This window comes from Salvelinus alpinus, chromosome 1 (genome assembly GCF_045679555.1).
Source record: "Salvelinus alpinus chromosome 1, SLU_Salpinus.1, whole genome shotgun sequence".
Classification (NCBI taxonomy): Eukaryota; Metazoa; Chordata; class Actinopteri; order Salmoniformes; family Salmonidae; genus Salvelinus; species Salvelinus alpinus.
Window position 1 is genome coordinate 45,258,204 of NC_092086.1, and position 27,732 is coordinate 45,285,935.

At 44.4% G+C, this 27,732-nt stretch overlaps 1 protein-coding gene and 1 long non-coding RNA gene across 2 annotated transcripts in view; one reads left to right on the forward strand and one right to left on the reverse strand.

Annotated features, from left to right (window-relative positions):
- Positions 1-3,308: 3,308 nt before the first annotated feature.
- The window catches only part of LOC139577532 (3',5'-cyclic-AMP phosphodiesterase 4C-like), a 65,251-nt gene continuing 40,827 nt past the window's right edge, over positions 3,309-27,732 (forward strand). Inside the window, exon 1 of the mRNA XM_071404578.1 lies at positions 3,309-5,027. Coding sequence (XP_071260679.1) covers positions 4,732-5,027 — 296 coding nt within the window. The 5' untranslated portion in view covers positions 3,309-4,731. The remainder of the gene's footprint in view (positions 5,028-27,732) is intronic.
- On the reverse strand, positions 6,602-7,200 carry LOC139577549 (uncharacterized). The gene is made up of 2 exons (XR_011675329.1): positions 6,822-7,200; positions 6,602-6,663 (listed from the first exon to the last, which is right to left on the reverse strand). It is a non-coding gene; the product is annotated as an uncharacterized lncRNA (long non-coding RNA).

The following is a 27,732-nucleotide window of genomic DNA, read 5'->3' on the forward strand; positions in this document are numbered from 1 at the left end:
CTGTACACCAAGTCAGAACCATAGGATAAATAAAGGGGGCAAATAAGAAGACAATGAAAGCTCTTACAATATTAGATGATGACATTTCTCAAAAACAGATTTTAGGCTATATGTGCACCACTGAGTCAGAACAGTAATGTTAGGGGAAATTAAGAGGTGAAATTAGACAAAATTATTAGGGTGAGGCACATGGGCAACTAACAGCTTACTACACAACAAACACTTTCTATTACTTTCTTAGTTACAGTATACATATCTCCCTGGCATATTACATCATTTATGCAGCAGCATATAAGACATTTTTGGACTCACGTTGTGGTGATGTGCTCACTTAAACAGGAAGGTGGCGCAGTGGTTCTTCTTGGGGAAATTTTGTTATCAAAGAAAGAGAAAGAGAAAGATTGACAATTCCGAGTTGGATGACTGTTCAAAACATATTTTCCCAGTTTGAGCTCATTTATTCCCGACTTCCCAGTTGCAATGCTTGCGGTTAGCCACTGTCACCGGCTCCTTCCAAACCACTTATTGTTGAATTTGCAATTTCCAACTTGTTGTGTAATGTTTATATGCAGTTGCCGATGAGCAGCGATACATTTTATCTATAATTTATCTTCATTATTTCTCTTCATATGACAAAGATTAAAAAGGATTTGCCAGTAGATTGTCGACTTGATTCGTGATGATGACTGCTAGATAAGATTTTGAAAGTAAGATGTTGACATGATCAGTCCAATCAAAGCTGCTGTACATATAATGTAATTTGATGTCATTTTATCTATGGCCAATGACCTTGAGCTTTCTTGGAAGGGCACTACTAATGTAACTATATGGCAGGATGCATAGGGCTAGAATTTTCGATGTCTAACCTAACTAAGGACTGGTGACTCCTATTTTCTGCTGGCTTGACCCACCACCACAGAAAGCACTGAGCTAGGTTGAAACACCTGCATTTTGGAGCTGCCTTACTCAAGAAATCAAAAAAGAGACCATGTTTGTATGCGGCTTTATTAACTCAATTATATATATATTTTTTTTACATTGTTTGCAAACTGATATGTGACTCGTAATAATGCCAAAATAACATGCAAAACAGTCAAGCCCCCCCCCAAAAAAAATATGTCCCACCTGCCCTGAATGACAGGTCGCCACTGATCTCAATATCAGATAATTTCTGGGTAACAATTAAGTACCTTACTGTTTTTTTATTTTTTTTATGACAAAAATATCTTCTTAGCAAAGAACAATTTCTCAAGCAAGAATTTTGCTAGGACTGTCTGGGAGTGGTTTGAGTGAGGGGCCTAATTGGACATGCCTAATGGGAGGGATATGTAACCTGAAAGGTTTGAAACTCCATTTGTTATTGATCTATTAACTTATACTGCAGGCCAAAACTTCATCTCAACAAAACAGGCAGACATTTCAGGTGTTCTTTTCAAACAGCTCTTACACTAAACTGCATTTTCTTTCATTTTCACAATTTCACAGTACTATTCCATCCTCACAGTGTGGAAATACACTATATATGCAAAAGTATGTGGACACCCCTTCAAATTAGTGGATTTGGCTATTTCAGCCGTTGCCGTTGCTGACAGGTGTATAAATTAGAGCACAGCGCCATGCAATCTCCATAGACAAACACTGTCAGTAGAATGGCCTTACTGAAGAGCTCAGTGACTTTCAACGTGGCAACAAGTCAGTTCGTCAAATTTCGGCCCTGCTAGAGCCAAAATGTTGGACTAATTGCACTTAGCACGTGCACTATGAAACTGCACTTACCCTGCCTATTTGTTTGTAAATATCCTTTGCTAATTATTTTCATTTTTAGATGTGATATGTTTTATGGCTACTGCAAGATGAATTGCCTGTGAGGACATTAAAAGTTATCTGAATCTGTAAATGCTGTTATTGTGTAGTGGAAATGTCTAGGAGCAACAACGGCTCAGCTGCGAAGTGGTAGGCCACAGAAGCTCACAGAATGGGACAGGCGAGTGCTGAAGCTCGTAAAAATCGTCTGTCTTCAGTTGCAACACTCACTATCAAGTTCCAAACTGTCTCTGGAAGCAACGTCAGCACAATAACTGTTCGTCGGGAGCTTCATGAAATGGGTTTCCATGGCCGTGCAGCCGCACACAAGCCTAAGATCGCCATGCGCAATGCCAAGCATTGGCTGGAGTGGTGTAAAGCTCACCGCCATTGGACTATGGAGCAGTGGAAATGTATTCTCTGGAGTGATGAATCACACTTCACAATCTGGCAGTCCGACAGATTAATGTAGGTTTGGCGGATGCCAGGAGAACGCTACCTGCCCCAATGCATAGTGCCAACTGTAAAGTTTGGTGGGAGGAATAATGGTCTGGGGCTGTTTTTCGTGGTTCGGGCTAGGCCCCTTAGTTCCAGTGAAGGGAAATCTTAACACTACAGCATGCAATAGCATTCTAAACAATTCTGTGCTTCCAACTTTGTGGCAACAGTTTGGAGGTGGCCCTTTCCTGTTTCAGCATGACAATGCCCCAGTGGACAAAGTGAGGTCCATCCAGAAATGGTTTGTCAAGATCGGTGTGGAAGAACTTGACTGGCCTGCATAGAGCCTTGACCTCCACCCCGTCAAACACCTTTGGGATGAATTGAAACGCTGACTGCAAGCCAGGCCTATTCGCCCAACAACACCGACCTCGCTATTGCTTTTGTGGCTGAATGGAAGTCCCCGCAGCAATGTTACAATATCTAGTGGAAAGCCTTCCCAGAGGAGTGGCTGTTATAGCAGCAACGGGACCAACTCTATATTAATGCCCATGATTTTGGAATGAGATGTTTGACAAACAGGTGTCCACATACTTTTGGTCATGTTGTGTATATATAAAACACAGAAAATCACGTTTTTGACTGCACTGGAACTTTAAATGATTCCTGTAGCCTATAGCCACCTCTCCACAGCTGTAGAATATCTAACTGATAAACAAAAAAAGATGTTTGACGTGAGAGAATTTCTGCAGATTAAAAAGCAAATTGTTTAAGCAGACGTGCTCATATGTGATATTACAAATACTTAATTCGATGGCGCACGGTGCCATAGCATTGCCCGGAGATTTAATAAAAACTGGAGCTGAGAATCCCTGATCATTATGCAACAGCAGATGAGACGATAATATGATTAATGTTATGATTAACGGAAGGTTGTAGAAATGCAGTTGTGAATGCGCTCTACAAACGCATCTTGCATTGAGAATGCTCTTGGTTTCAACCCTGCGTGTCCAGATATGATCCAATTATGCTGAAAACGGTCAGAGAAATCTAAGTGACAGCTCGCATCAGTGGAACGACTGCGACAAATAGCTAAAACGGATACAACAAATAGCGCGTTTTGTGAGAAGTGGTTATCCATTTACTACGGCTTACACTTCTGACCACGTCGGCAGTGCACTGAAAGCAGACAGTGGTGAAAAACGATTTAGTAGACTATTAAAATACATCAGTTCTTTTGATTTTATGTCGAGGGCTTTTCAGGAGAATACCGTCAAAATGCGCTTGCACAAAATTGACTGTCGAGAAAAGAACGCAATATGATGGAAATAATAATACATTATTAAATTCCTTTCAGTCCAAAGAGATAAACCAACTGAACCGGGGCCGCGAGTGTGGGCTTGCTGGAGAGAGAAAAAGAGAGCGAGAAAGAAGCAAGAGAGAGAGAGCGAGAGAGAGCGAGAGCGATGGACTGGAGGGGTTGATGATGCGTTATGGTTAATGTAACATTTGTCGTCAATCTGGAGTTCAGACGTGACAATGGACAGATAATGGAAGCAGCGACTACAGGACTTCGACAGTCAATGCTTTTATGGTAGTCTTTTGCTTTTGATAATGCATTGTGCGAAGAAGAGCGGCAAAGAAAATAACATCGCGTGGGTTTTGAATACAGGCACAACCACAACTCCAAAGGCAACCGAAATTATGTAATTAATGGAGATGTTCTAGTGTTCGAAGTCTAATTTAATCTCAAACTGAAATAATTGGATCAAACATTTGAATACAGGGGAAAGTCGAGACAGTGGGCTCCGCGCGTGCGGCTCAGCCTATGTAGTTCCAGATGCACTACAGTATTCTGTTACTTTTTATGGCTACAGCTGGAGACCGAGCGGTTACGAGCGAGATTTGACAGACATGTGCAGTCCGGAGCAGCAATAATACCCCGCATCGCACAGGAGCCAGCGGTCTGTGATTCTGCAATAAGGAGCTGATAAAAGCAATACATTGTTCTGTAACTAAAGTGATCCAGTACGCAATGGGCGACAAGGCGTCAAACTTCAGGGGAAGCACCGGCGAGGGGCTATCGTCACCTACCAGACGGATACTTTAACGATTGGCGAAGCTCTCAGCAAAAAACAAGGGAAGCGTTTTACATTTAGAAGAGAGATTAACTTTTGGTTGGGAATTTAATTGGATAAACGGTAGGAAAAAGAAAGACACTTTCTGGGTGAAATGAGTCACATTCTCTGCCTGACAGTACCACTGTGATAATGGTCGAAAGGTTTAAATGTTATTATTTAGAATATTACATATAACATCGGACTGCACTTGACATGGTCACTTTTGTCTACCCAATTACACAGGGTAGGCTACGATTAAGTGGCAATGATGGACATTAATAGGTTAGTAATTTGAAGTCAAAGAATATATAGCCATATTATTATTTGTGTCAATAAGTTGAGATATAAAAGGGATATTTTAATTTGGACTATGATGGAAGTACCACCACCATGCTCGAAAAAGAGCCTTTCTCTCTCGCTCCCCGTTCCCCGGGAGCAGGCGACCCTAAAGCCTCCGCAACATCTTTGGAGGCAGCCACGGACCCCGATCAAAATCAAACACCGGGGATACTCCGACACCGACCGCCATCACCACCGAGGGATAGAGCGCTCTAATGCCATGGACACGAGCGACAGACCGGGGCTTAGGAAGTGTCGGATGTCCTGGCCATCCTCGTTCCAAGGAACCACAAACCCCTCCATCGGCAATTGTGTTGGAAATAGACGGTATGACGTGCATCCAACAAACATTTCCAAACATTATAATCGAAACACATATGCATAAATAGAGCCGCTAATAATGAGTGGGTGGTGCTCTGTGTTAAAGTATGCCGGAAGGGTTAACTGATATGAGGTGTTTGGTATTGGGAGGCGGGACGCGTGGGTTCTCGGTGATGCTTTATGCGTCTTGGGCATGTCAGAGAACATGAGTTTGAGCACTCGGATTGGCACTGTCTGTAAACCCGCCCGCCCACACAAAAACAGGAATAACAAGGGAAAATATCAATAACGTTTTAAGAGTAGCCTAGGCCTATATGACCATGACAAACATATTATATAGATAACAGAAATACATTTGTTTTGCGCGTTTCTAATGGATTCAAAGGTCTAGTGGGTGCGTTCATGCGTGCATACTTGACTCAGATAATCTTCCACTGAAGCGTTCGGCTATTGGCAATGTTGGCATAGCTGATACGCCATCCATGGGTACAGTTCACATAGAGGTCGGGCATCTCCATGTAACATACCTGGACAGGTCAGGTGCATCACCTACAGGCAGTGGTTCTCATTTCAGGGCTTGAGTGCCTCAGTATGATATCATCTTTCTTATTGAATTGAATCAAATTAAAGGTTAAAATGAGAACCAGCAGATTATGTTGCCCAGAAGGGTGGAACTGTGTTGGGTTGGCTATAGTCTCGGTAGCTTAGCCGTACCTCAAAATCACGCTGTTGTCACGCCTCCTTGGAGGACTGGGGAATTTTGTATTAGACGAAACGGCTAAAATGTTACGCTGGCTTCCAGCTGCTAAATTTTTATTGGATGTTACATTTCAAGAAATCATATAAAAGTGTATTTGTCATGTACTCCTATGCTATTGTAATGGTGAATTTGCTCACTCATCATTATTCACGATTCACTCAGGATGATCCATAATATGTAGGATCCACATGAACGTAGAAATGTTTATAAACATAGTCTATTCTTATTTACAATAAAAGTGACTACAAAATGACACAATACATTATGTATCATTCATTTCAATTTGGCACAAAATAATCTGAAACAAAACCAAAACAAACAGCAAATGCATCCAGAAAATGTGTAGAGTCAGAAGTTTGATGTAGTCATTGCGTTCTATGAATATGGGACCAAATACTTCTCTTTTGACTACTTTAATACACATATAAGTGAATGTCCCAATACTTTTGGTCTCCTGAAATGGGGAGACTGTGTATAAAAGGGCTGTCATTTTTAAACTGTTCACCGATATGGATGAAAATACCCTCAAATTAAAGCTGACAGTCTGCACTTTAACTTCAAAGTCATTATATCATTTGAAATCCAAAGTGCTGGAGTACAGAGCCCAGAAAAAGTCACTGGGGCGGCTAGTGGTTAGAGTGTTGGACTAGTAACTGAAAGATTGCAAGTTCGAATCCCTCAGCTGCCAAGGTAAAAATCTGACAAGGTAAAAATCTGTTGTTCTGCCCCTGAACAAGGCAGTTAACCCACTGTTCCTAAGCCGTCATTGAAAATAAGAATGTGTTGTAGCTCCCTCCAGTAACCACGAGCACAACCGTTCCTTGATTTTAACTGGCGGCTTTATTCTGTAGTTTCAGTCAGATTTATCACCTTCCGTGAGAACTATAAAGTAAATGAAAAATACAGTTAAGCACACTCTTACAACCTTATCTTACGAGTGACTTATTAGCTTGGTATAACTCTGAAGTGCTTACATACATAAACAGTTTAGCCGGCGCTATAACAGTATTAGATTAAACACATGAATAAAGGAAAAATACCTCATTGGCTGCTTATTACAGAAGGGAGGTAATCAAACTTCACACTTATTATTCCTGGCATGAATTCACGCTTCATCCTTAATTATTATAACGTTACCATCCTAACAATATACGCTTCAAACTTTATGAACTACACCCGATGACATGAAAACTTAGCTAACACAGCGTGGGATTGCATTCCCTCCAAAAGTGTGTTGCTACAATAAGAATCCCCGTTACAACAGTTATTAGCTACGTAGTTCCGCTTGTCTTATCATTTCCCCGCACAGCGGACACGTAAACAATTCAAACACAAAACAACGACATAACCTGTAAGTCTAACTGTCAGTTACACAATTCAAACACAAAACAACGACATAACCTGTAAGTCTAACTGTCAGTTACATGTGTTCTTAACTGACTTGCCTAGTTAAATAAAGGTATAAATAAAAAAAACTGTCCCAATACTTTTGGAGCTCACTGTATAAATAAGAAAGAGGTATGTACAGTAGTTATATAGGAGGAGCTATGTCGAGAATACAGTATGCACATACACTGAGTATACCAAACATTAGGAACACTTTCTTAATATTGAGTTGCCCTCAGAACATCCTCAATTTGTCGGGGCATGGACTCAAAGTGTCGGAATCTTTCCACAGGGATGCTGGCCCATGTTGACTCCAATGCTTCCCACATTTGTGTCAAGTTGGCTCGATGTCCTTTGGGTGGTGCACCATTCTTGAAATACACGGAAAACTGTTGAGCGTGAAAAACCCAGCAGCGTTGCAGTTCTTGACACAAACCGTCATAGCCGCAGGAAGTAGGGGTGTTGAGGTTGCTGCAGCATCCCCTGAAACATCAGAATTTTTAAAATATATATTTCCAAAAAAAAATATATATATATATATATATATATGAAGATGAAAAATCTCACAAAAGTAGTGCCTTTACTAGTCCTGTATTAGTGGACCGATATACACCCTGGGGGAGATGCTGTTTATTGACTACAGCTCAGCGTTCAGCACCAAAGTGCCCTCCAAGCTCATCACTAAGCTCAGGACCCTGGGACTGAATACCTTCCTCTGCAACTGGATCCTGGACTTCCTGTCGGGCCACCCCCGGGCTGGTGAGGGTAGGCAACAACATCATGCTGACCCTCAAAACGGGGGCCCCTCAGTGATGCAAGCTTAGTCCCCTTCAATACTCCCTCTTCACCTTACGACTGCGGGACTGCGCACGACTTCAACACCATCATTAAGTTTGCTGACGACACCACGGTGGTAGACCTGATCACCAATGACGATGAGACAGCCTATAGGGAGGAGGTCAGTGACCTGGCAATTTGGTGCCCGGACAACAACCTTTCCCTCAATGACAGTAAGACAAAGAAGCTGATCACGGACTACAGGAAATGGAAGGCCGATCACCCCCCCCATCCACATCGACGGGGCTGTAGTGGAGGGTATAGAGAGCATCAAGTTCTTCGGTGTCCACATCACTAAGGAATTAACATGGTCCACACACAAGAACACAGTCGTGACGAAGGCACGACAATGCCTCTGCTAAATAGTTAACCAAATAGTTCCCCGAACTATCTGCATTGACCCCCTTTAGCACCAACTCTTTTGACTCATCACATACGTTACTGCTACTGCTTATCCTCTCTGGGATATGTGGGACGATACAGAAATCTCATAATTAAAATTCCTCAAACATACAAGTATTATACACCATTTTAAAGATAAACTTCTTGTTAATCCAGCCACTGTGTCTGATTTCAAAAAGGCTTTACGGCGAAAGCACACCTTGCGATTATGTTAGGTCAGCGCCTAGTCACAGAAAACCATACAGCCATTTTCCAAAGAAGGAGAGGTGTCACAAAAGACAGAAATAGCGTTAAAATTATTTACTAACCTTTGATGATCTTCACCGGATGGCACTCCCAGGACTCCATATTAGACAATAAATGTTTTGTTTTTTTCTCGATAAAGTTAATCTTTATGTCCAAAAACCTCATTTGAAATTAGTGCGTTATGTTCAGAAATGCATTGTCTCAAACAAACATCCGGTGAAAGTGCAGAGAGCCACATCAAATTACAGAAATACTCATCATAAACATTGATCTAAGATACAAGTGTTGTACATACGATTATAGATAAACTTCTCCTTAATGGAACCGCTGTGTCAGATTTAAAAAAAACTTTACAGTAAAAGCACACCATGCAATTATGTTAGGTCAGCGCCTAGCCACAGAAAAACATACAGACATTTTTCAACCAAGCAGAGGTGTCACAAAACTCAGAAATAGCATTATAAATATTCACTTACCTTTGTTGATCTTCATCGGAATGCACTCCCAGGAATCCCAGTTCCACAATAAATGTTTGTTTTGTTCGATAAAGTCCATAATTTATGTCCAAATACCTCCTTTTTGTTCGCGCGTTAGGTCCAGATGAAAAGTCAAAAAAGTTCCATTAACGTTCGTAGAAACATGTCAAACGATGTATAGAATCAATCTTTAGGATGTTTTTATCATAAATCTTCAATAATATTTCAACCGGACAATTCCTTTGTCTTTAGAAATGAAAGGGAACGCAGCTCGCTCTCACGGGCGAATGCGTGACTTAGCTCATGGCATTCTGCCAGACCCCTGGTTCAAACAGCTCTTATTCGCTCCCCCTTCATAGTAGAACCCTGAAACAAGGTTCTAAAGACTGTTGACATCTGGTGGAAGCCTTATGAAGTGCAATCTGACCCCATTTACACTGTATATTGGATAGGCAAAGACTTGAAAACCTACAAACCTCAGATTTCACACTTCCTGGTTGGATTTTACCTGCCATATGAGTTCTGTTATACTCACAGACATCATTCAAACAGTTTTAGAAACGTCAGAGTGTTTTCTGTCCAAATCTACTAATTATATGCATATTCTAGCTTCTGGGCCTGAGTAGCAGGCAGTTTACTCTGGGCACCTTATTCATCCAAGCTACTCAATAGTGCCCCCCAGTCCCAAAGAAGTTATTATATATCCTGTAGCCTCGTCACTTTACCCCTACCTGCATGTACATACAGAATCAACCTCAATTACATCGTACCCCTGCACATCGAGTCAGTCCTGGTACTCAGTGTATATAGCCAAGTTATTGCTACTCATTGTGTATTTATTCTTTGTGTTATTATCTTTCTATTATTTCTCTGTTCTCTCTGCATTGTTGGGAAGTGGCTGTAAGAAAAAATGTCACTGTTAGTCTTCACCTGTTGTTTACAAAGAATGTGACAAATACAATGTGATTTGAGCTGACGTTAAAGGCGAGGTGAGATGGACTGATCTACAAATCACCTTGCATTGTAAATAACCAGTCAATATTATTTGGATATCAGTCAGTCAGTCCGTCACAATTTACCCATGATACATCACGGTTTTGACGCTCTCGATCACGGCCATTGACATCAACAGGCTTTCTGATTAGGGAAGCTTGGTTCTGGACAAGGCAGGTATTACTGACAATGCTTCATTTTATGATTGCCACAGTGGCACAAAGACATAGCCCACAGGTTATGAAATAGTGATGCTGTCACGCCCTGACCTTAGAGAGCTTTTTGTCTCTATTTTGGTTTGGTCAGGGTGTGATTTGGGTGGGCATTCTATGTTCATTTTTCTATGTGTTGTATTTCTTTGTTTTGGCCGGGTATGGTTCTCAAACAGGGACAGGTGTCTATCGTTGTCTCTGATTGGAAACCATACTTAGGTAGCATTTTCCCACCTGTGTTTGGTGGGTAGTTGTGTTTTCTGTTTAGTGTTCTGCACCTGACAGGACTGTTTCGGTTTTGTTTATTCACTTTGTTATTTTGTTCTAGTGTTCAGTTTAATTAAATCATGAACACTTATCATGCTGAGCTTTGGTCCGATTCTTCCTCATCAGACGACGACGACCGTTACAGATGCATTATGCTTCAATCCAATATGGCGATAGAATTACCACATAATTCATTTGTTTTTTTCTAGATAGTAACAGTTGCACAGGAAAGCGTCATCAGGACTGAAAGCTATACTCTGTTAAAGCTTTCCTAATGAACCATTGTAATTGGATGAGCCAAGTCAGACAAAAATCTATATCTGACTGTTGTTTCTCTCACAACAATTAAAAGTCATCCCAGTCCAATATCAATCTTAAACTTCATCAATATGACAATGGCTTCTTTGGCAACTTTTGAGCTGCTATTTCCCAAATGTTTAAAGAACAGGAGGAAAATAAGGAGAACTGAACGCCACCTCTGTTTGACTGACTCACATTGTATAATTGTATTTTCACGTATTCAACACAGAAGCATAAGAGAGAATGTGTGTGTGTGTCTGTGTACGGTTTGTGTTTATGTGTAGGAAAGCTAGAGTGAGAAAAAGAGACAGGCCTTCATGCTGTTATTCCAAGCTGTTCCTCCCATGTGACACACTGATACCCCCAGATGTTTCTCCTGAATGTGTGTGTGTGGGCGTGAAAGAGTGTGTTGGGGTGTTTGTGGTTCTCTCTCTCTCTCTCTTTTTCTCCCTCCCTCTCTCTGTGTCTCTCTCTCTCTTTTTCTCCCTCCCTCTCTCTTTTTCTCCCTCCCTCTCTCTGTTTCTCTCCCTCTCTCTTTTTCTCCCTCCCTCTCTCTTTTTCTCCCTCCCTCTCTCTTTTTCTCCCTCCCTCTCTCTGTTTCTCCCTCCCTCTCTCTGTTTCTCCCTCCCTCTCTCTGTTTCTCCCTCCCCCTCTCTGTTTCTCCCTCCCTCTCTCTGTTTCTCCCTCTCTCTCTCTCTGTTTCTCCCTCCCTCTCTCTGTTTCTCCCTCCCTCTCTCTGTTTCTCCCTCTCTCTCTCTGTTTCTCCCTCTCTCTCTCTGTTTCTTCCTCCCTCTCTGTTTCTCCCTCTCTCTCTCTGTTTCCCTCTCTCTCTGTTTCTCACTCTCTCTCTACTTTTCTCCCTCTCTCTGTTTCTCCCTCCCTCTCTCTGTTTCTCCCTCCCTCTCTCTGTTTCTCCCACCCTCTCTCTGTTTCTCCCTCTCTCTCTCTGTTTCTCCCTCTCTCTCTCTGTTTCTCCCTCTCTCTCTGTTTCTCCCTCTCTCTCTCTGTTTCTCCCTCTCTCTCTCTGTTTCTCCCTCTCTCTCTCTGTTTCTCCCTCCCTCTCCCTGTTTCTCCCTCTCTCTCTCTGTTTCTCTCTCTCTCTGTTCCTCCCTCTCTCTCTCTGTTTCTCCCTCTCTCTCTCTGTTTCTCCCTCTCTCTCTTTTTCTCCCTCCCTCTCTCCTTTTTCCCTCCCTCTCTCTGTTTCTCCCTCCCTCTCTCTGTTTCTCCCACCCTCTCTCTGTTTCTCCCTCTCTCTCTCTGTTTCTCCCTCTCTCTCTCTGTTTCTCCCTCTCTCTCTCTGTTTCTCCCTCTCTCTCTGTTTATCCCTCTCTCTCTCTGTTTCTCCCTCTCTCTCTCTGTTTCTCCCTCTCTCTCTCTGTTTCTCCCTCTCTCTCTCTGTTTCTCCCTCTCTCTCTCTGTTTCTCCCTCTCTCTCTCTGTTTCTCCTCTCTCTCTGTTCCTCCCTCTCTCTCTCTGTTTTTCCCTCTCTCTCTCTGTTTCTCCCTCTCTCTCTGTTCCTCCCTCTCTCTCTCTGTTTCTCCATCTCTCTCTCTGTTTCTCCCTCTCTCTCTCTGTTTCTCCCTCTCTCTCTCTGTTTCTCCCTCTCTCTCTCTGTTTCTCCCTCTCTCTCTCTGTTTCTCCCTCTCTCTCTGTTTCTCCCTCTCTCTCTGTTTCTCCCTCCCCCTCTCTGTTTCTCCCTCCCTCTCTCTGTTTCTCCCTCTCTCTCTCTCTGTTTCTCCCTCCCTCTCTCTGTTTCTCCCTCCCTCTCTCTGTTTCTCCCTCTCTCTCTCTGTTTCTCCCTCTCTCTCTGTTTCTCCCTCCCCCTCTCTGTTTCTCCCTCCCTCTCTCTGTTTCTCCCTCTCTCTCTCTCTGTTTCTCCCTCCCTCTCTCTGTTTCTCCCTCCCTCTCTCTGTTTCTCCCTCTCTCTCTCTGTTTCTCCCTCTCTCTCTCTGTTTCTCCCTCTCTCTCTCTGTTTCTTCCTCCCTCTCTGTTTCTCCCTCTCTCTCTCTGTTTCCCTCTCTCTCTGTTTCGCACTCTCTCTCTACTTTTCTCCCTCTCTCTGTTTCTCCGTCCCTCTCTCTGTTTCTCCCTCCCTCTCTCTGTTTCTCCCACCCTCTCTCTGTTTCTCCCTCTCTCTCTCTGTTTCTCCCTCTCACTCTCTGTTTCTCCCTCTCTCTCTCTGTTTCTCCCTCTCTCTCTCTGTTTCTCCCTCTCACTCTCTGTTTCTCCCTCTCTCTCTCTGTTTCTCCCTCTCTCTCTCTGTTTCTCCCTCTCACTCTCTGTTTCTCCCTCTCTCTCTCTGTTTCTCCCTCTCTCTCTCTGTTTCTCCCTCTCTCTCTCTGTTTCTCCCTCTCACTCTCTGTTTCTCCCTCTCTCTCTCTGTTTCTCCCTCCCTCTCTCTGTTTGCTGGGATGGGGTTGGGTTGGGGTGTTGGCTGGGTGGGGTGGAGTTGGGGTGTTGGCTGGGTGGGCCTGGGTTGGGGTGTTGCCTGGGCTGGGTGGGGTTGAGTTGGGGTGTTGGCTGGGTGGGGCTGGTTTGGGTTGGGGTGTTGGCTGAGTGGGGTTGGTTTGGGTTGGGGTGTTGGCTGAGTGGGGTTGGTTTGGGTTGGGGTGTTGGCTGAGTGGGGTTGGTTTGGGTTGGGGTGTTGGCTGAGTGGGGTTGGTTTGGGTTGGGGTGTTGGCTGAGTGGGGTTGGGGGAATGGGATGGGAGGTTGAGGGTGAAGGCCCAAAAAATGTTTTCTTTATTTTCCTGTTTTATTATAGCTTAATGTATTTCATACTTTTTTTTCTCACATTTTTGAGTGGCTGCCTACAGGTATAGGTTTTATAAAAATATAATTTGAAATGGATAATATACTTGTAACCCCCCCAATTTAAGAAAGAAATAAATAAATAGATAATAATAATACAAAATATAAAATACCAATTAGTTAAAAAAGGAACAAAATTGGTCTGCCTGTGTAAACACAGCATAAGGGGGTTTGTGAGCGGTGGCTGATAAGTAGAGTGTGTGTGTGTGTGGCTGTGTCTGTGTGCATTTTGTGTGTACACAACAGTGTGTTTGTGAGGTCAGAAATATGTCTGTGTCTAAGTATGCACTTTAGGTCATTAGTGAAATGGTGTGCATCTGTTTGGGGGTGTCTGCAATTAGGACAGCGTATATATGAATATGCGTACGTTTGTATGAATAAATATTATGGGAGTGGTTTGTGTTTAATCAATTGTGTTTGTGCATGTGTGGCTGTGTGTGTTTGTGCGTGTGTGTGTCTGTGGCAGGATGGTGTGGTAGCTGTCTCTGGATGGTAATAAGGCTTGTTTTATCTACATTCATATCGTAGGGGGGTTGGGATGGGGGGAGTCACACCATTTTCATTCTTTTCATATATGGCATCAGAATAATAATGAAAGTCTCTGGATTTATCAACCTTTATTACTGACAGCTTGTCTCTAGCAGGCAGCTCTCCCTCTCTGTAACCCAGGGCTAGTGTAGCTTCCTTCAGGCCCATGGTATCTAAGGGGACACAGCTTCACGCACATCTGCTCATTCCCCTACTGATGTCCTGCTGATGGCACATGCCTGCATTTTTAAAGGCCCTGTGCAGTCAAAATTCAGTTTTTCCAGTTTTTTGTAAAATATTGTACAACAGCTGATGAATCTAACACTGTAAATGTGTTATTTCCTGATAGTTGCTGGTTGAAAATACAATCTATGCAGGACCTTCTAATCAGCAGGTTTTGCATGGGTTGAGTTTTGGTTTGCATGGTAACATCACCAGGCGGTATAAGTTAATAGACCAATAATAAAGAGAGGTCCAAACCCCTCTACCAACAGCTAGTTTTCAGGTCACATATCCATCCTATGAGGCCCCTCCCATTAGGTCCCTCACTCAGACCACTCACACAGTCCTAGCAAAATTATCGCATTGACCATTTGACCCCCACATGCGCCAACTTCTGTCTGTAGAGTCCGAACAGCTGGGCTACACACTAATATGACCACACCATCGAAAGGCAGTGGCGTGTATCCATGGGTGCCAAGGGAAGCCAGGCTTTACAAAAATATAAAATAATGTTTCTTTCGTCTCTCTGTGTTTCATCATTTCCCTTCAATTCACAAGAGGCTGAATGTATCTCTCCGGAGAAAGCATCCGAGCAAAACAGCGCCCCTCTGTCTCTGTATGTGTAGCCCATCTATCTGATGCTGTCTGGTCAAAAAGCGTATGATATTGTTGCCACCTGTAGCATTGAAGGCAAGGGAAGCCAGCGAGCATTTGGCCTTGATAAACTGAGTGAGCTCAACTGTGAATGGTCCTGGCTCACCTAAAAAAAGTGTCAATGGAAGCCAATTGTATCGGTCACATACACATATTTAGCAGATGTTATTGGGAAATCTAAAGTAAAAGAATGGAGTTAAGAAATGTGTAAATATTAGGATGAGCAATATCGGAGTGGCATAGACTAAAATACAGTAGAATAGAATACAGTATATACATATGAAATGAGTAAAGCAGTATGCAAACATTATTAAAGTGACTAGTGTTCCATTATTAAAGTGGCCAGTGATTCCATGTCTATGTATATAGGGCAGCAGCCTCTAAGATGCAGAGTTGAGTAACCGGGTGGTAGCCGGCTAGTGATGGCTATTTAACAGTCTGATAGTCTTGAGATAGAAGCTGTTTTTCAGTTTCTCGGTCCCAGCTTTGATGCACCTGTACTGACCTCGCCTTCTGGATGATAGCGGGGTGAACAGTCTGTGGCTCGGGTGGTTGTTGTCCTTGATGATCTTTTTGGACTTCCTGTGACATCGGGTGCTGGACGCGTGAATATGAACATGTTATGCAATGCGTTTCTATGGGCTAACAGCAGTAAGGCCAAATTCAATGTTTAATAAAATAAAATAAAAATATTCTTTGGGTACCTACAGGGGTCCTAAAATTCAAAATCAAATAGAAAAACGATCCATGGTATAACCATCTTAAAACAATTCCATTTGTTAGCTTAGTAGAACACCCCTTGAAAGGCTTAGACCTTTACTGGTAAATGGATGTTTACATGCAGTTGCTATATTGTTGGATCCCTCTGCCCTTATCTTATTTTCCATCTATCAGACGCAGGAGAGAGCGGTGCTGTAATCATTTTTTCTTCCTGCTTTTTGGCATCTCTGTGGCTTGAACAAGCACTTTACGTCCTCATCATGAATACTTTACGTAGGGGTCATCAACACTAATAAGTAAATAGTGCTGCAAAATTCAAATACATAAGTTATAGCTTAGATGTCAGTGATAGCGAACGGAAATCACATCAGTCGATCATCATGGTCCCCTGGGGGCCCCAGCCTCCTGTAGATAATGTATGGTCATGTCTGGTCATGACTGGATCTGTGTACTGCTGACTCTGGTGTGTGTATCAACATCACACAGACAGACAGCCCTCTCACCTATGGGCCAGCCTGGAGACAGCTCAGAACAAAATCAATTCCCTCTGACCTCTTGTCAGATGAGATGGGACTGGGATCCCAAAGGTGACTGTATTACCGTTGTGTCATAGCTTGCTTGAATCACATTGGTTAATTTAACAGAAACAGCGTCACTGTGGGGAGTAGCCCAGCCTAGTGCATGGGTGGCATACAGACGACATGTTGAGGTAAGCAACCTGTGGAGGAAACCAACCGTGTGTGTGGAAGTTTGATTCTTATAACAGCCAGTCAACCTGAGTAGAGACTGCTTTCATAAATGTTTTACAAATTCAACTAGTTATCTTGTCCTTGCTGTATAATGTTACCTGTAACAGAGTCTGAGTGGCTGACTGTGTTTCCCCATGTGTATCAGACGGTTCATCCTCTCTCCCTCTCTCTCTCTATCTCTCTCGCTCTCTCTCTCTCTCTCTCTCTCTCTCTCTCTCTCTCTCTCTCTCTCTCTCTCTCTCTCTCTCTCTCTCTCTCTCTCTCTCTCTCTCTCTCTCTCTCTCTCTCTCTCTCTCTCTCTCTCTCTCTCTCTCTCTCTCTCTCTCTCTCTCTCTCTCTCTCTCTCTCTCTCTCTCTCTCTCCATCTTTGTATGACAGTCTTTCAATCTATCAGTCACTGTCCCAAGCCCAATACACTCTGGAAAGTTAGTTACCAGAAGAATGACAGATGCTGAAAGAGGAACCTGTTGCTATGGTTACTTGTTTCATGGATGTGTATAATAGCTACATTTACCTAAAAAGCATCAGCCTCTGATGGGTATTACTGGGTGATGCTCCGGCACATAACCTCCACACATACATTATGAGTGCTGTTGGGATGTGGTGGAAACTGAATCACGATTTTCTGTAGCCTTGCCCTCTGAACCCCCCCCCCCCGCGGATAAGTCACAGTGCTCTGAAAGTATCTTATTCACTCGCCTGAGTCTCCAACCATTTCCACCCCTCCCTCCCTCCCCTACGGCTTGAGGCATTCCCTACGCCTCCGCCTCCCATGCCGCCGCTATCCAGGAGTGAGTGGCAAACTCTGTGGTTGCTCTCGTAACTGCTGATTGGCTCGCTGACATAATCGTTTAGCACCTAATTAGATAGACCTGCAGTTGATCACATCCAGCTGCATTGTGAGGTTCCCATACTGTCGATATACAGACTCAATAACACATACCGTATACTCTACATATCCACATACGGTTCATGTACTGTGCATGAATTATACTAACAATACATAAATACATAATGTATGATAACCACAATTTGTCCTTTTTCATTTATGTAGTGTAAACGGTTTGGTTCAGATGCAGGTTAGTCTTTTCTCTGCACATACAGTGTGTTTCCATGTTAACCTTTGGTTCTAATTGGTGTCTGATGGCTGCTCATACAGCCGGAGTACACTCTATCTGTTCAGTGTTCACTCAGGCTGATCCAGAAAAGCCAGACGTTCAGGCGTTCTCCACTGACACCTAACAGGTTGTTTTACACACTAGCTCAGGCCAGTGAGTAAAACAGGGGTCCTTCAGGGCCCCTCCAGATGTAGCTATCCCTGCTCATTACTATGCCCTCTGCTCAAGTACCTGCAGGCTCTGTTTTGGCTTCCTCCATGTTCCCCCTCTCTCTCTAGTCTAGATTCATCATCTCTGCTAACCAGAGCCTCCATCTCTCCTGCTGTCTGTCTATTGGACATTCTTCTGCATATCAGCTATTTATAACCTTGCTGTTTGGTTATCTTCTTTAGTCTGCATGACTCTCAACACATTTTCTCTTTTATGATATTCAGCGTTTTACACTTGACCTCCGGTTAGTCGTCTTCTTTTATCTTCAAGCGCCTTGAATCCACTTAGCTGTCTCCAGTGATTTCTCACTCACTGTCGTTTTCTCTCGTTCTCTCTCCCCCTTCCATACCTCTCCCCCCTTCTCTCTCTCTCTCTCTCTCTCCAGAATATCAGGTGTTCCACACCCCGTCATCCTCCCAGCTGGCTTGTTATTCTTGATAAGCCCTGTCGACTCTTCTATTTCTCCTTATATGATAATACTGTTAATAGGACTCCTTGTTCACTGTAATTACTAACTTCGATCACAGCAAGTCTCCCAGCACTGGTCTACTCTCCCATCAGCGCTGTTAAATGGTAGAAATATTGGCTTTTCTCTCCTCTCTTTCTCTCCCAATTCTGTGGTTCTGTCCTCTTCATAAGATCCACGATGCCTCTCAGATTCTCTCTCTTGCCAACTGCTGTGTTAATCACACTGCTGTTCCCTCCCTTTATCTTAACTCTCTCATTTCTTCTTCTTCCCACTCCCCCTCTCCTCTCGTCCACTGAGTTCCTCATGATCTAGATAGCAGACTATCTCTTCTGTTCACCGTGCATTTTCTGAATCTCAATCTCTCTCGCTCTCATCTCCATCGCTCCATCTCCCCAGGTGAGATGAGCTGCCCACCACTACCATTGTGCTGTGCATTATCTCATCTCCTGCTTGCCCTAAAGTCACACCTCTGTAAATAATACTTCATATCTGTTCATGCAGCGCTACCATTTACCGCATCACCCTTCCAAGAATCCATAGTACTGCAATCTGCCCTAATGACTCAACTGAACAAACTTGTTATTATGGATACCTAGAGAGTAGAATGGAAGTGGATTAGTTTGTTTAGATACAGATTGGTAGTCTGCTAAATAAGTTAAAACAGTGACATAGCTGGATAACCCATGTGTGACCACGTGTCACTATAATAATAATATAACAACCTGATGTCACCCACAAGGTTTTATATGACACAGAAATATGATGCTTTGACAGTACCATTCGGGACTCGGGTCACAGAATTGCTGTCTAGACAAGCACAGCCAGGGTGATATTTATGTACCCTCAAAGATATTTCTATTTTGAAATTCCTTACAGTCCCTGACTTTCTAGATGTCTTGGTAAGTAACATGTACCTTTATTACTGAGACCAAGTCATATTCCTGAGAGAGACCTGTAGTATTATTTCATCATTTCAATTCCCTTGTGTGACACTGCCAAGCACCCAGTCTTAGAAACTACACAGCAATTTAGAGGTGTAAAGAGTTCTTTCTCCCCCATGTTTCCCAGTGAACTACTAGACTCTACACTTTAGAGAGACCACTCTAATCCCAGCAGAAGCGCAGCGGCCCACAATCCCATTGTCAAATTGTGATGCTGGTGCGGCAGGTGGGTGGGCAGGGGGGCACAGGCAGAGATGCAACAGCAGCTTGGCGAGAGGACAACCCCCTGGAGGGTGCTTTAGGAGTCTGCTGCTCTCTCCCAGAGGAGAGGCTGCCTGACTGAAGAGGAGAGACTGGATGTCACAGCACATCTCCCATCCATCAATAACCTAGTAGTCATACTGGAGACGGGAGTGGAAAGAAGCAGAGCAGAATGGAGAACGAATGCAAGGTACAAAAGGGATCATACATACAGACACACACAGACAAACACAGACACACACAGGCTGAGAAAGTACCTTGTTTAGGTCAGCAACTCACAACGAATCAGGGCAGAACTGAGTGAATGACATCACCTGGGAATGGAATGTGGCTAGCCACAGCACAGCAAATGCAGCCAGACATGAGAGAGTCAGTCCTGTGTTTATCTGTATAGAGTATGCAGGCTGAGGCAACGGCAGTTTTACTTCCTGTTGTTCTCCTGCCTAATACACCAGGCCCCATGGGATACATCTTTCCCAGAATTACTGGCAGGATCTCAAACTCCCAATTCAGTGGATAATTAGAAGAAGGTGGTAATCCCGGGTCCCGCTTACAGAGGAAGGACAGATGGCAGCCATCGCAAGCAGCAGAATATGTCACTGACTGACTGTCATACTATACTGTACTCTCTGGCTTCAGCAGAGCCAATACATGGCCATGCCTTGTCTGTATGTCCTCTTTTCCCTATTGGATTGGAAATAATACATGTTAATCATTTTGCCATAATATCACCATGTACAGTATTTAGCAATACATTCTGATTGAGAAAATAGAACACGTCTGACTTATGACATGATTAATGTGTTGATTTCGAAATGCCAGAGAGGTTGTGTTCTCTAGGGAGAGAGAGTCAGAGAAAGAGACAGAGAGAGTCAGAGAGAGAGAGAGAGAGAGAGAGAGAGATGGTGAGTGTGTGTGTAGAGATGGAGGAGAAATTGGCCTCCTTTGGCCTCTTGGTCTTGCTTGGCTCTGCTCTGCTGTGGTTGTATGGGAATTGTCTTGCTTGGCTCTGCTCTGCTGTGGTTGTATGGGAATTGTCTTGCTTGGCTCTGCTCTGCTGTGGTTGTATGGGAATTGTCTTGCTTGGCTCTGCTCTGCTGTGGTTGTATGGGAATTGTCTTGCTTGGCTCTGCTCTGCTGTGGTTGTATGGGAATTGTCTTGCTTGGCTCTGCTCTGCTGTGGTTGTATGGGAATTGTCTTGCTTGGCTCTGCTCTGCTGTGTTTGTATGGGAATTGTCTTGCTTGGCTCTGCTCTGCTGTGGTTGTATGGGAATTGTCTTGCTTGGCTCTGCTCTGCTGTGTTTGTATGGGAATTGTCTTGCTTGGCTCTGCTCTGCTGTGGTTGTATGGGAATTGTCTTGCTTGGCTCTGCTCTGCTGTGGTTGTATGGGAATTGTCTTGCTTGGCTCTGCTCTGCTGTGGTTGTATGGGAATTGTCTTGCTTGGCTCTGCTCTGCTGTGTTTGTATGGGAATTGTCTTGCTTGGCTCTGCTCTGCTGTGGTTGTATGGGAATTGTCTTGCTTGGCTCTGCTCTGCTGTGTTTGTATGGGAATTGTCTTGCTTGGCTCTGCTCTGCTGTGTTTGTATGGGAATTGTCTTGCTTGGCTCTGCTCTGCTGTGGTTGTATGGGAATTGAACTGGAAGCAATTGTTTCTGACTCACCATCTTTACATAACCGCCAGACAAATAACATTTTGTTCACAAATATATATTTAGTTGATGGCACCAGGAAATGTTAGTGTGCTACTTGCTATGGTATTTATAGATAGATGTGACTAAACTTGCAATTTTTTGCAGATATTAGTATTTTTAAATTAATCATGTTTGACGTAGAAACACACTGACTGGCTTGAAATGCTTCATGAATTTGATTATACTTTTTTCCTTCATATTTCAACTTTGAGTGTCGGTGGCTGTCTGTGGGTTTGGTGTGTGTGTAAGTGTTTGTGTGGGTGGATGTGCACGCATATATGAGTGCAGCATCTACAGATGTAGGATCTTCATTTGAGCCAGTTTGCTACAGCAGGAGAATAATCCTGCACCAACAGGAAATGTGAATTATTATGTGGATTATAATTAATAGACATTTTTTGTAGGGGTTGATACATTTTTCATCAGGGCAAATCAAGTCTGACATTTTAAAGTGTAAATTACAAACTTTAGAAGCCTTACGCTACAAGTTGGCATTTGCTTCTCTGATCAAATTAAGATCCTACATCCATTCTCTGTAGCAAGCAAAACAAATCATTGCTATTGCTAAAGCATAGGCATGATTCTGAGAAATCCTTTCGCAAAAGGCATCCAAGCACAAACCACAATGTATGGCTTTGGAATATAGAGCAGCGTTTTCCAAGACATAGCGTCTTGACAAGGTTATTGAAAACACTCAAGGTTTCTACATAATGTATGAGAAGCCTTGATGTATAGCCATACAGCCCACTGTTAGGTGTACAGTGGAACCTGGTAATGCACACCGCTATTCTGCTTGGTCTCTCCCTCAGCCTCAGGAGAGAGGATTCACTTATACAGTTCCTGACCTCTGTTAGATCAAAGTGTGAACATAGCTTGTTTTGTCACAGTGTCCTGTCCATCTGTTCTGTGCACAGTGCCTTCAGAAAGTATTCACACCCCTTTGTTCAACATTTAGTTGTGTTATAGCCTGAATTAAAAATGGATTCATTTGAGATTTTTTTGGTCACTGGCCAACACACAATACCCGATAATGTCAAAGTGGAAATATGTTATTATTATTTTATTTTTTTACAAATTAATAAAAAATTAAAAGTTGAAATGTCTTGAGTCAATAAGTATTCAACCCTTTTGTTATGGCAAGCTTAAATAAGTTTAGGAGTAAAAATGTGCCCTCAGTGAATTTCAAACACAGATTCAACCACAAAGACCAGGGAGGTTTTCCGATGCCTCAAAAAGAAGGGCACCTATTGGTAGATTGGTAAAAAAAAAAAAAAAGCAGACATTGAATATCCTTTTTAAGCATTAATTACACAATTGTGTATCAATACACCCAGTCACTACAAAGATACAGGTATCCTTCCTTACTCTGTGCCGGTGAGGAATGAAATCACTTAGGGATTTCACCATGAGGCCAATGGTGACTTTAAAACAGACTTTAATGGCTGTGATAGGAGACAACTGAGAATGGATCATCAACCTTGTATTTACTCCACAATACCAACCTAATTAAAAGAAGGAAACAGAATAAAAATATTAAAAAACAACCATCCTCTTTGCATTGCAACAAGGCACTAAAATAATACTGCAAAAAATGTGGCAAAGCAATTAAGTTTTTGTCCTGAATACAAAGTGTTATGTTTGGGGCAAATCCAATACAACACATTACTTAGTACCAATCACCATATTTTCAAGCATAGCAGTGGCTGCATCATGTTACATTTACATTACATTTAAGTCATTTAGCAGACGCTCTTATCCAGAGCGACTTACAAATTGGTGCATTCACCTTATGACATCCAGTGGAACGGCCACTTTACAATAGTGCATCTAAATCTTTTAAGGGGGGGTGGAGTGAGAAGGATTACTTTATCCTATCCTAGGTATTCCTTAAAGAGGTGGGGTTTCAGGTGTCTCCGGAAGGTGGTGATTGACTCCGCTGTCCTGGCGTCGTGAGGGAGTTTGTTCCACCATTGGGGGGCCAGAGCAGCGAACAGTTTTGACTGGGCTGAGCGGGAACTGTACTTCCTCAGTGGTAGGGAGGCGAGCAGGCCAGAGGTGGATGAACGCAGTGCCCTTGTTTGGGTGTAGGGCCTGATCAGAGCCTGGAGGTACTGAGGTGCCGTTCCCCTCACAGCTCCGTAGGCAAGCACCATGGTCTTGTAGCGGATGCGAGCTTCAACTGGAAGCCAGTGGAGAGAGCGGAGGAGCGGGGTGACGTGAGAGAACTTGGGAAGGTTGAACACCAGACGGGCTGCGGCGTTCTGGATGAGTTGTAGGGGTTTAATGGCACAGGCAGGGAGCCCAGCCAACAGCGAGTTGCAGTAATCCAGACGGGAGATGACAAGTGCCTGGATTAGGACCTGCGCCGCTTCCTGTGTGAGGCAGGGTCGTACTCTGCGGATGTTGTAGAGCATGAACCTACAGGAACGGGCCACCGCCTTGATGTTGGTTGAGAACGACAGGGTGTTGTCCAGGATCACGCCAAGGTTCTTAGCGCTCTGGGAGGAGGACACAATGGAGTTGTCAACCGTGATGGCGAGATCATGGAACGGGCAGTCCTTCCCCGGGAGGAAGAGCAGCTCCGTCTTGCCGAGGTTCAGCTTGAGGTGGTGATCCGTCATCCACACTGATATGTCTGCCAGACATGCAGAGATGCGATTCGCCACCTGGTCATCAGAAGGGGGAAAGGAGAAGATTAGTTGTGTGTCGTCTGCATAGCAATGATAGGAGAGACCATGTGAGGTTATGACAGAGCCAAGTGACTTGGTGTATAGCGAGAATAGGAGAGGGCCTAGAACAGAGCCCTGGGGGACACCAGTGGTGAGAGCACGTGGTGAGGAGACAGATTCTCGCCACGCCACCTGGTAGGAGCGACCTGTCAGGTAGGACGCAATCCAAGCGTGGGCCGCGCCGGAGATGCCCAACTCGGAGAGGGTGGAGAGGAGGATCTGATGGTTCACAGTATCGAAGGCAGCCGATAGGTCTAGAAGGATGAGAGCAGAGGAGAGAGAGTTAGCTTTAGCAGTGCGGAGCGCCTCCGTGATACAGAGAAGAGCAGTCTCAGTTGAATGACTAGTCTTGAAACCTGACTGATTTGGATCAAGAAGGTCATTCTGAGAGAGATAGCGGGAGAGCTGGCCAAGGACGGCACGTTCAAGAGTTTTGGAGAGAAAAGAAAGAAGGGATACTGGTCTGTAGTTGTTGACATCGGAGGGATCGAGTGTAGGTTTTTTCAGAAGGGGTGCAACTCTCGCTCTCTTGAAGACGGAAGGGACGTAGCCAGCGGTCAGGGATGAGTTGATGAGCGAGGTGAGGTAAGGGAGAAGGTCTCCGGAAATGGTCTGGAGAAGAGAGGAGGGGATAGGGTCAAGCGGGCAGGTTGTTGGGCGGCCGGCCGTCACAAGACGCGAGATTTCATCTGGAGAGAGAGGGGAGAAAGAGGTCAGAGCACAGGGTGGGGCAGTGTGAGCAGAACCAGCGGTGTCGTTTGACTTAGCAAACGAGGATCGGATGTCGTCGACCTTCTTTTCAAAATGGTTGGCGAAGTCATCTGCAGAGAGGGAGGAGGGGGGGGAGGGGGAGGAGGATTCAGGAGGGAGGAGAAGGTGGCAAAGAGCTTCCTGGGGTTAGAGGCAGATGCTTGGAATTTAGAGTGGTAGAAAGTGGCTTTAGCAGCAGAGACAGAAGAGGAAAATGTAGAGAGGAGGGAGTGAAAGGATGCCAGGTCCGCAGGGAGGCGAGTTTTCCTCCATTTCCGCTCGGCTGCCCGGAGCCCTGTTCTGTGAGCTCGCAATGAGTCGTCGAGCCACGGAGCGGGAGGGGAGGACCGAGCCGGCCTGGAGGATAGGGGACATAGAGAGTCAAAGGATGCAGAAAGGGAGGAGAGGAGGGTTGAGGAGGCAGAATCAGGAGATAGGTTGGAGAAGGTTTGAGCAGAGGGAAGAGATGATAGGATGGAAGAGGAGAGGGTAGCGGGGGAGAGAGAGCGAAGGTTGGGACGGCGCGATACCATCCGAGTAGGGGCAGTGTGGGAAGTGTTGGATGAGAGCGAGAGGGAAAAGGATACAAGGTAGTGGTCGGAGACTTGGAGGGGAGTTGCAATGAGGTTAGTGGAAGAACAGCATCTAGTAAAGATGAGGTCGAGCGTATTGCCTGTTATGCTTGTAATCGTTAAGGACTGGGGAGTTTTTCAGGATAAAAAAGGATAAAAAAGGATAAAAAAGAAACGGAATGGAGCTAAGCACAGGGAAAGTCCAAGAGTTAAACCTGGTTCAGTCTGCTTTCCACCGGACACTGGGAAATAAATTCAGGACAATAACACAAGGCCAAATCTACATGTACCAAGAAGACACCGAATGTTCCTGAGTGGCCGAGTTACAGTTTTCTCTTAAATCTGCTTAGAAAATCTATGGCAAGACCTGAAAATGGTTGTCTAGCAATGATCAACAACCAATTGATCAACAACCAATTTGACAGAGCTTGAACCATTTTGAAAAGAATAATGGGTAAATGTTGCACAATCCAGGTGTGTGAAGCTTTTAGAGACTTATCCAGAACAAAGTATGAAAATGTATGCACTCACTACTCTAAATCGCTCTGGATAAGAGCGTATGCTAAATGACTAAAATATTTAAAATCCTGCTCACCACCATCCAGGCTATTAGCTGGTCAAAAGGTCCCTGCGGACTGGACATGGTATTCCCGGTGGATACTGGACTTGTCAGTCTGAGAGCCGGATCCTCTTTAAAATACCATGACTGTTTCTTGGGCTGCGGCCATATGCAGCAGCAGCACTACATGCTGCAGTGCACTGTGAGTGGCGGTCAGTGCAGGTCATCAGCACGAAGCTGGAATGGGATTTGTGGAGAGCGGATGGAGGAGGGAGGCCAGAGGCTGGGTTTTACACTGGCAAATTAATTAACAACAGGGATGAGCCGTCCTGGCCTTGACTCTCTCTCTCTCTCTCTCTCTCTCTCTCTCTCTCTCTCTCTCTCTCTCTCTCTCTCTCTCTCTCTCTCTCTCTCTCTCTCTCTCTCTCTCTCTCTCTCTCTCGACCTTTATCAGTCCATTCTCAGCTCCATCCTACTACATAAATATCTCTTGCCCCCATCTCTCATACACAGACTCACACATATGCAAATACGCTGGAGATGTATGTAGTTTATGCTCATACACTTAGTGTGAAAACAGTCAGGGTGGGGGAGTCTACAGTATATTCCAGTGTAATTCTGGCCATGCGGAGTAACATAACCTATAGTAACAGCCTAATGAGGTGTCTTTGAGGGTGACGTTAACACCATGCGCACACACTCTCTCTCTCTCTCACACACCCCTTCTTCCTCTCGTTCTGCTCCTGAGAGTTTTATTCCCAGTGACAGATGAAGGGCCATGTCGTTATGTGTTTAGACCCTGTTTTCTGTCATCCAAGGTGACACTGGAGCCCAGCTTTTTGTGGAGGGCAGGTGGGATGAGGACAGGAGACTCCAGGGAGAGGGGGCGTAGGCAGACTAGAGAGTAGAGGAAAACAGAGGGTGAGAGGAGGAGATTGTGGCTGGAGACCGTGGCCTGGCTGAGAGGAAAACAGAGGGTGAGAGGAGGAGATTGTGGCTGGAGACCGTGGCCTGGCTGAGAGGAAAACAGAGGGTGAGAGGAGGAGATTGTGGCTGGAGACCGTGGCCTGGCTGAGAGGAAAACAGAGGGTGAGAGGAGGAGATTGTGGCTGGAGACCGTGGCCTGGCTGAGAGGAAAACAGAGGGTGAGAGGAGGAGATTGTGGCTGGAGACCGTGGCCCAGCTGTCATGAATGATTTCGGGGCTCTCTCACGTTTTGTCACTTCAAATTAGAGGAAGCCGAACCTCAAGCCAGCTGTGATTGGTTGTGTTGCCCGTCAGTAATCCGGCCACATCAGCCCCAGCCAGTGGAGCATAGTTTATGTCAGGGCCCACCCTCCTCTCTGTGAGGGGGCTATAAATAGGCGGAGGAGAGGAGACAGGAGGCCCAAGGCTCCAACTGTAATGAGATTAAACCCAACCAGCTTCAGCTTCCAGTGTTGGTTGAGCTTTATTTCTGCTTCCTTTCTGCTTTTAAATGTGTGCACGCAAGATATTGACTGTGTCGGCTGCTGCGGTTGCATGAGTGGAGGAAGATTGTGGATTGATCATTTGCGTTTGGATCATCTGTTTGTGTGTCAGTGAGTGTGTTGATGCGTGTGTGTGCTCTATATGCATTTGAAAGAGTGCGTGTGTGTGTATGTGTGTGTAATGTCCTCATTTGGCAGCCCTCTGGGCATGGCACATCTTCTGAAGATGTTTGTCATGAGGGTAAAGCATTTGTCACTGTAGCATTCTGCCATCAGAATGTTGTATTTGCAACCTCAGAGTTGAAACTGTCGACAGGCTCTCATATTTCCCCCGGTGTGTTGTATTCAGTCAGCGCTATGGGACTGGCCTTTGTTCAA